General features: G+C 36.0%; 1 protein-coding gene across 1 annotated transcript; it reads left to right on the forward strand.

Annotated features, from left to right (window-relative positions):
- The first annotated feature begins 469 nt into the window (after nucleotides 1-469).
- On the forward strand, nucleotides 470-8,984 carry FGF20 (fibroblast growth factor 20). Its single transcript, XM_039839323.1, has 3 exons — nucleotides 470-980; nucleotides 6,407-6,510; nucleotides 8,232-8,984. Exons 1-3 carry the CDS (start codon nucleotides 695-697, stop codon nucleotides 8,475-8,477), a joined length of 636 nt encoding a protein of 211 aa, XP_039695257.1. The 5' UTR covers nucleotides 470-694; the 3' UTR covers nucleotides 8,478-8,984.
- Nucleotides 8,985-9,686: the final 702 nt, after the last annotated feature.

Genomic DNA, 9,686 nt, shown 5'->3' on the forward strand with positions numbered 1-9,686 from the left:
ATATACCTGCCAAGCTGGGCTCGCTTTAGCAGCCATCTATCACTGCAAAGGAGCTCTCACATCAAAGGCGGTTGCACAGCAGCAGCCGAACAGGATCACGGTTGTTCCAAAGACAGCCCCAAAAAGGGGCCTTGACTGCACCTCCCCGAAGTTGCTGGCTAGCTTTGGCCAAGTGTGGGAATGATTTTTGCGACTGCACGGATAGAGAATCGTCCAGGGCTCCTTTTGGTCACTTCCGAAGAGCAAAAACGTGTGGACAGGAGGCCGGTTTAGGATTTCAAACAGAACCTCCCCAGCGCTCATGAAAGGACTTGATTAGCATATGTCAAGAGGACCCGTATATATACTAGGTGTATATGTACACAGGACTCTGATCTGATCAGTTTGCGGAGTTGGAGCCCCAGCCCCCAGCCCAGCCCCAGCCCCAGTATTGGCAGCAGCAGCTATAGATGTTTCTGCAAAGCCAGCAGCCAGCTCCCATCTACTCAAGGAAAGAAGACCGCTCCAAGACAGTGAAAGCTTCCCTGCTATCTCAGTGCAAAGTCCATTCAGCGACCTCACAGGAGTAACCGGGTCTTAACTTTTTGTGCTTGTTTCGCTGTAATTTTTCTCCATTCACCTCCCCATCCCCGCCACACTTTTTTCATTAGGGGGTCTTTTGTTTTCCGGATCCGCCTCTCCCTCTGGCCCCTCCATGGCTCCGTTAGCTGAAGTCGGGGGCTTCCTGGGTGGCCTGGAGGGCTTGGGCCAGCAGGTGGGCTCGCACTTCCTGCTGCCTCCTGCCGGGGAGCGGCCACCGCTGCTGGGCGAGCGCCTAGGCGCGGCGGAGAGGGGCACCCGCGGCGGGCCCGGGGCTGCGGAGCTGGCGCACCTGCACGGCATCCTGCGCCGCCGGCAGCTCTACTGCCGCACCGGCTTCCACCTGCAGATCCTGCCGGACGGCAGCGTGCAAGGCACCCGGCAGGACCACAGTCTCTTCGGTACGTACCCGTACCCCAGCTCTCTCCTCCCCCCTCTCCCCGCCTCTGGCCCCTCTTCTCCACCGCGTGCGCCTGCCAACTCGCCTGCGCAAGGAGACAGGGCAGCGCGGGGCTAGAGTTCCTGCGACCCTTCCAGTGCTAGGTGCGGGCCCGGGTTGAAGGGCGGACCAGTGCAGGGACTGGGAGGACTTTTTCCTGTAACCTAGTCTAGGCCTGCTGCTCTGGACGCGGGGGCGGGAGGAGAACGGATGGGGGCTCCCAACACACCTTGCTGCCCCGCCCTTCCTGCTGCCTGGGATCTTTCTTGCACTCATTACCTCGCAGGCAGGTTTTTTGTTGTTGTTGTTGCTGTTGTTTCTTAAATCCCCATATTACTTCCTCCTACTTCCCCTCACATTTCCCCCCAGTACCTTCCACAAAAATTAATAACAGGAAGCATTTCGCCCTGCAGTTGTGCAGTAGATTACGTTTTCAGGGCTATTGCTCAGAAGCTTGCTGTTGTTTGGGATACGAGCATTTACGTGTTCACCTAGAGAACTGTAAATGTTCACTTGAAGAGGTAACAGATTAACTTTCCATGGGCACCGTCGCTACTCTCAGGCTCACCTGGTGGCAGTTCTCTGCACTCTTAAAGTTCTATTTTGGTAAAGGGGAAAAAAAATTGTACCTGGCTACTGAGCATGCCCAGTTCTTCAAACAAGCTCCTCTTTAGAAAATTGTGAAACCCGAAAGGAAAGATCTTGATATTAACCGCACGTAAGAGGAAATGGGAAGCGAAAGAAGATATGGGTGGGAACACATAGGGACAGGTTTCAGAATACCTCCAGCAGCGACTGGGAGCAGAAAGGGTTAAAGGAAAGAAACAAGCGAATGATTGTTAAGGCAGATTGTTAAGATACTAGATTGGAAATCATAAGGTCTCTGTGCTGTTAATTATTGCCTAACTAGCTATGTGACTAACAAGTGCCCCCACCAGTCTGAGCCTTCGTTTTCTTGTCTGTACAATAATAGGGGTAAATTAAATGGTCTCTTTAAGATGCTTTCTGAATCTGACATCCCAGGATCTTTCCCTCATTGCGGGTTTGTTTGTCTGTTTTTTAAATCAGAGTTAATTGCCTAGCACTCTCAGAGAATTTTTATCATCATACTTGGGACATCATTGGAGAGATTCATCGTTTTTTTTTTTTTCGTTTTGTTTTTTAAGATCCCATTTACTTGTCAGCAGCAATGTGAAAGGGCCCAACAGTGTCAGGTTTCCTTTTGCCTCCTCAGCTCTGTGGAATTCTTTGAGAATCTCATCTTGGAATGGCCCTCTCTTATCTTGTCCTCATCCCCTTGTTCTTCTACTCTCATTCCTTTTTATTTGGCTTGGAGTACTCATCAAAACTTCGAAGAAATGTAAATCTTGGGCTGAGGGGCATTTGTCACTCTAAATGTAGAAATGAGCATGTGGTGGTCATTTGGTAGCACTCAAAGGCTTAGAAAATTAACTTTTTAAAAACCCATATGTTTGCGGCTTCCACTGATCTCTTCCAAATTCCCAATGACTATGAGTCAAGAGTGTCAGGACCTAATGGCCAACCTTGGGGTCACTTTTCGAAAGTGGTTTCTAAATTGACAAGGCTAAGATTTTGATTTTAAAGAACTTTGCTGACACCAGGTGGCTCAGTTCTCTTGCCTTTAAGAACTACTGCACTTGATTCATGACAGAAAAATCCTCCAGCTACCAGAAAGATTTAGAAATGGACACAAATGTGATAAGACCTACAAGTAGAGCAGGTAGAAATTAAGCTTGGGTAATAGTCAGACTTCCCCCTGTGATACACAGTGTCACATTGAAAATTCTGCTTTTAAGACATTTGTAATTTTACTCAACTGTTATCTCTTCAAGGACAAGAATAGCTTCTTTTACTTTGTGTCTCTTTATAAGACTGACCCTATGGGAAGAGATTAGTAAATATTTGTAGACTAGATCATATTCCTTAAGTTGATATTTAAGTCCATTCCTTAAGAAATGAATGTTGCATATCAGATTTACCATCTTACTAGAACATTTTTTTTTTGCGAAAATTTTGTATAATTATTTAGTAATTGCAAAAATATGACTTAAACTGATTTTGTGCTGGTTTGTCACTGTATTGTGGGAAGCTACGTACAGAACAAAATATTTACTGTCCCACAAAGGGAAGATAACCCAGATTAGTCTCGTAGCCTAAAGGAATAAACAGATTACACAGTACCTTGCAGTGCATCCTAGTGGCCTTTGATAGCTAAGACATCAAAAATGACTACAAAGAAGCGGTGACAAAAAAAGTTTATGTTTAGCATGTATAACCTTATATGCTTCTCTATTTGCCTTCTTTTTCTAGTGTTTCAATTATTAATTATGAAATTATTTTGCTATTTTTCTTTTAAACTCATTTCTGTCATCAAAAAATAATTTTGAAAAAGCTTAAAATTGGCTATTTTAGATGTTAAAGTAAATAACATGTTTGATAATTCATACTAATTTGGCCATAATTAAATAAAAATATTAGAATCCTGGATTTTAAAATTTCAAAACCACATCAATAGACAAAAGTGTCCTAGTAAGGTTAAAATAATTTCCTATCTGAGCAGCTCTATATTTATAATAGAGTTTCTCTGCACAGTAGTACAGTAGTAAGACTACTTAATACATAAACATAGAATCATTATTTAAAAAAAAGTTTAGCCTGAGATCAAACATATTTCTTTAAAGGCTTTTCCTTTATTCTCCCCTATTCTCCATAGATTTGTCTGATGTGGTTGCATTGTGGGTTGACTCACCTGTTTATTATGATTTTTAAAAAGGCTGGCTTTGAAAATGATACCAGAAAGACAAAGTACCTCCAAGTCTTTTTATGGGACACTGGGCATTAGAAAATCTATCTAAAATCTGTGATTACCTCTTAAGGAAAGTTTTTCATGTCTACTCTTTGTGAAGGAATTAGCTTAGTTGCCGCCTCATATTATAAATAAAAAAGACTTGTCAAATCTCATTTGAGAATCAAATGATTACAAATTACTATGTGGTATACTATTTCCTGGAGGAGAAAAAGGATAAGAATTAAAAAGTGTGGCTAAAATCTTTAAGAACACAAAAATATATAACCTTTTCCCCATCAACCCTATGAACCATTGCAAAATTATTTGTGCCTGGTTATGTATAAAGTTTCAAATGTTGTTTAATAAAGTTGAAACTATTGAATATAATTATTCTAAGAATATATATAATTTTTTGTCTTTCTACAACTACATATTTTTAACAAGATAGCATTATCTTAAGATGGGAATTAAAGTATAGGTAGTTTTAGTTTTGCAAGAAAAACAGATACTTTATAAATCTGGTATATAATTGGTCTATATGGAAACAAAACATATTTTATTGTACTTGAAAACTGGTTCTATTACACATCCTAATCAGTTAATCAGTTCCTGTTCTTTGAAAGACAATAGCATCTTAATGTAAATCAGATACTTAAAGAGAATTAAGTTACTTGTGAGCTATAGTGCCCTTTTCAGTTTAAATTTAACATTCAATACAACTTCAAGTAATTATACATTTGTAAGTATACTCTGGATGAAATTTCATTAATATATCTTCTTCTACTAATCATGTCTTGGCTTGATATTTTTATTTTTAATAGGAATCACTCAGTAATGAGCTTGACAGTAAATTTAATTGCTGTTTACTCCCTCTATATTCTTCATTATAATGGCTATCCTATGGCCTTTGTGTCTTCCTGCTGTATCTTATCTTCTCTCTGCCTCAGGCTCTCAATTGAAATACTGACTCTTTGAAAAGCTACTTACAGACTATTTAGTAGTGCATTGTTGCTGTATAATCCTTGATAGCTCTAGTGTTCTACATGATCTTTTAATAGTTTGAAAGAGCTCATTTGAGCTGTTAAGAATCTACATTTAGAGTTTAAGAATCTATGTTTCTGCCAAAGAATGAATTAGGCTCTGGACAGAATAGAGCCCTCCATATAAGCAAATAGCCAGATTTGGTACTTTCTCTTGGCCTTGGGAGCATCACGTGTCCAAACAGGAACTTGCACAATAAATCAAGAAATGACTTAAAAGCAAGAATCAGGCTAAATGGTGCACATTTATACTGTTTGTAGAGCTTAAGAGGGGGTGAAGGGGTAAAGGTAGAAAGCTATTGAGGAAGGAAGTTCCAAATATAGAAAGTATGTCTATAGACTTTTTCAGCAGAGTCTAAGGGGAAGAATAAGACAAAGACATTAGTCCAAAGGTTACTGTGTATACAGAGAAAAAGAGTGATACAGAAGTAAGCATTTAGTTGTTTTATTTTTCACTATGGTGTTTTAGTGTATTAAGTAGAGAATTTTCAATATTAGTTTACCTACCAATGAATGAAAATAATTCTAAAAAGCTATTGTTAGAAAAATTGTCCTGCATACTAAATTCTTGGTATTTGACTATCACATTTAATGAATTATAAAGTTCTTTCATTTCTTTGAACTATAAAATTTATTTTTAAGAATCATGTGACAGAAAATAGTATATTATCTAATCTATAAAGTTTTGAAACTACTGTATTGTTTTCAACTAATAGTGTCCTGAAGCAGAAAAGTTGAATTAGGGCTCAGAAGATGTGAGTTCAAGTATCGGATCTATTAATTACAAACTTTACGTCTTAGGCAAATCAACAAACCTCTTTGAGCAGCAGTATCTTTATGCATAAATGGGGAGAACATCTTCCATACCTATCTTAGAGGATTCTAAGAGGATATCTTGAAGACCAGGTAGAAAATATAAATGGAAGCCTTTTATAAACTAGAAAATACTAACATACCATATAAGATATGCTGACTGCTTCTAGAAAAAAGATTGACTTGATTCACAGTAAGCAAAAAAAGAAAAAAATCCAATATTATAATTAATAGAACATGGTTATAATTAACTAATGTAACCACGGAGAACTGAGAACACCTCTATTTTATACTAATTTAATATAATAATAGCTTTCATGTGTTGAATGCCTAAATGTGTTGTTAGTCCTTACCTCTCTCCTGTAGGGAGGCATTTCATCCATTTTGCATATGAGGAAATTGAAGTTCAAAGAAGATAAATGACTTGCATAGTCTGAAAAGTCAGTAAGTTACTGAACTGGAATTAAAACCCAGGTCAGTCTGGTTTAAGGTTTTACACCCTTAACATTATACCATGATGAGCATTTTTTTCTTTGTAGTTTTTTTTTTCCATCTATAAAATGAAAGGATCATCATCATAAGACATTGTACAGCACTTTTCAATTTACACATGACTTTTATGTACATCATTGTATTTAGCAGTATTGGTCTACTACTGTTTGGAAGATTTTCATTAGTCATATGTTCATTAATAAACATAAATCATTATTTTGTTTATAAATTCAGGTATCCTGGAATTCATCAGTGTGGCAGTGGGACTGGTCAGTATTAGAGGTGTGGACAGTGGTCTTTACCTTGGAATGAATGACAAAGGAGAACTCTATGGATCAGTATGTATTTTTTAAAAATTACATAATTCATAAAATAATGACTGTCCAGTTTGTAAGTAAAATATCTACTAATAGTGTAGATATTACTACTAGTAATGTCAAAGGAAATATATAAAATATACTTATGTGCAAATTAAAAATTATATCTTGTTAAGTTTCCATGTGTCTGGGTAATAGTATAGTAACTCAGTTTTATTTTCTAAACCCTAATATCTTATTGCTTTTAGCTCACTAGTTCTTCCTGTTTATTATCTTGATTCTTTCTGCTTTTCTCCATGTTTTGATCATTCTCAGCAGAGAAAGAAAAAAATGAGAGCATTTTCTTCCTGTTCTTCCTGCTATGTTAGATTCTTTGTACCTTTATATTTATTTAATGTAAATTTTCTCTACCCGTTATCATCTCCTATAGCTAAGTATATATCACTTACTTGCTGACCTCTATATATATGAAATGAGTGAATGAAATCTTAGGATACTGCAAGATACAACAGATAATGGGTAACCCCACTAGTTCGACCATATCTGCAGTCTTGTTAATTATAATAGCCACGAGCTCATTCACAGTTGAGTTGGGTAATTTTTATCTTACCACTGAGAATAAGTGCCCATTTGTGGGTCAACTATAAATGTTTTAAAAATGGGGCTTAATGTAAACTTTTCAGGTTAATATTTCATTAATATGAGAAATATTTTTTAGAACCCAAGAATTAAAGTAACAAGAAAATATAAAACTCAGTTTAAAGTACAATATAGATTTTTCTCTTCTTTCACTGCTAACATTTTTAATTTGTTCACAATGAGTTATATAATCTTAAGAAAATTAGTGACATGTAAACCTGTGCCACTTTTCTGCCCATCCTCTCATATAAAATCTCTTCTTAGAGTCAAAGTAGCTGTAACTATTTGCAAAGAGAATTTACTTATTACAATTTACCAGATGACACTGTCTGGTATCTTCTTTTTCTTAAAATCTCTGAAAGCACAATATACAGTTAAAATTTCAATATACACTAAGAAAAACTGGTTATAGTATTTAGTAAGTGGTATTTCACTTAATATCTGTTTTGTAAGGGCAAACCATGCCCTTTCCAGGCTTTCTGTCAGCTCAGAAGAAAGAAGAATAACACATGTATAGTAATCATAGAACTAGAATTACAATTAAAAGGTAAAAATATGTACATAATCTTTCTTCTTCATATTTGTGTTGGATTAAAAAATCAACTGTCGTCTATCTCTTAAGATAATATGCAGTCCATGTTGAAAAGACAGGAAATTACTTGACTTTTACTAATTTTACCTAATAGTAACATCCAGATCAAAGTTAATTATGGAGAATGTGTCATCCAACAATTAATTCATAAAGTGAAGATACATGATTTGAAGTAATGACCTTGAATTAGGAATTTAGATGTTAGTAAGATCTTGAAATGCTTTAAGATACAGTAGAGATTTGCTATGTAGAACTTTAAAATCTAATGATGGGACAAGATAAATTACAGTCCTGTTTGGTGATGATGGTAGTAGGAAGGAGATAAAATAGAGCATGAGAAAGTTCAAAGTATTTTTAAAGTATTTGAAAATAAAATAGAGAATTGACATTAATTGGCATTTATATCCCTGAAAGGATATAGGCAAAGGAATAGAAAATATAGGGGTAAGATTTTTCTAAGAAAATTCTCTCAAAGCTATGTTTTTAATGGTAATTATCTTCTCTCTTTTAGGAGAAACTGACTTCTGAATGCATCTTTAGGGAGCAATTTGAAGAGAACTGGTATAATACTTATTCATCCAACATATATAAACATGGAGACACAGGCCGCAGGTATTTTGTGGCACTTAACAAAGATGGAACTCCAAGAGATGGTGCTAAGTCTAAAAGACATCAGAAATTTACACATTTTCTGCCTAGACCAGTGGATCCAGAAAGAGTTCCTGAATTGTATAAGGACATACTGATATACAGTTGAAGTGTGATAGTGTCTTTACCGAAGAACCAAAATACAATTATTCTTTCTTATTACAGTTCTCATCGTAAAATAACAACCCAGGAAACTATTCAGAACATTATGAAGTTAATTTTCCAATAGGAAACTGGATTTGGAAAGAATATTGAAAACAAAGAAACAAAAATATTTGACTTCATCTAGATCAAGATCTCTCTTTATAAGTGGATAAGTTCCCGTAGGTATACTGGCTCAGTCCTTGCTAGTAGGTTGAAGCTGAAACTGTTAAACCCCACCTAGTTTGCTGCTGGTGTCTCACCTCTCTGGATTATGTTTACTTTAAAAGTTACATTAAAAATAGATACTTCATGTTGAAGAAATGGATTGACATAGTTGGCCAAGATTATTGCTACAAACATTTTGAGGACCTTGAAGGATTTTGCAAGTTATAGCATTGTATGTAAAAAACCTGGGTGAAATGTGGACTATGAAACATGCTGCACCAAGACGAAACATTTTTTTAAAGGATGGACCTATTTATACATTTTCGATTTGCAAATATTTATTATATATATTTATTTATTAAAGAGTTTATTTTTTACTGGTATATGAAGATATTACAAAGAGAAAAACACAACAAAAATTTATTGTGCCATTTCTTTGTTGTGGTGTCTTAGGCTGTAAAGAAGACATCATTATTGCAACACGTTAAACATAGAATAAGATCTTGAATTTCTTTTTAAAAATAAAGTATAGAATAGATAATTTTTTTTTGCAGTCAATTGCCTTCTAAATATAACATTGGTTCCGTTGGCCTAGAAAAATGCTTTATCAATTTGTATTGAATTCAGCACACATTCAAAAGGGAATTAAACATTTTTATTTTATGCGTTGGTTTCATTTCTTTTTGGGTAGAAGTTATTCATTCTTCTTACGTAACATAATTTTAAAATGACAAAATTTTAAGTTCCCTAGAGAAAACCTTTGGTACTTAGATAACTTCTAATTTTGAAAATTATCAAATGTTATAGGCAACTTATGCTTACTTATTTTCTTGATTCAGTATGCAAAGACCATTTCCTGTGCCCACTATGATCACAGAAAGAATTAGTCTTTTGTGCCACTACCACTAATAATGGTAATACCTATCTGAGTTTGGCATCTTTTCCATTATATCTCCTATTTAGTTACTTATTCAATAAATGTTAATTAAAGCCTAGTATACAGAAGATA

This window comes from Pteropus medius, unplaced genomic scaffold (genome assembly GCF_902729225.1).
Source record: "Pteropus medius unplaced genomic scaffold, Ma_sr-lr_union100, whole genome shotgun sequence".
NCBI lineage: Eukaryota > Metazoa > Chordata > Mammalia > Chiroptera > Pteropodidae > Pteropus > Pteropus medius.

Coding starts and splice junctions, on each gene's coding strand:
- FGF20 (XM_039839323.1), top strand. CDS start 695: ATGGCTCCGTTAGCTGAAGTCGGGGGCTTCCTGGGTGGCCTGGAGGGC. Junction 981..6,406: donor GCAGGACCACAGTCTCTTCG/GTACGTACCCGT, acceptor TTATAAATTCAG/GTATCCTGGAATTCATCAGT. Junction 6,511..8,231: donor AAGGAGAACTCTATGGATCA/GTATGTATTTTT, acceptor TCTCTCTTTTAG/GAGAAACTGACTTCTGAATG.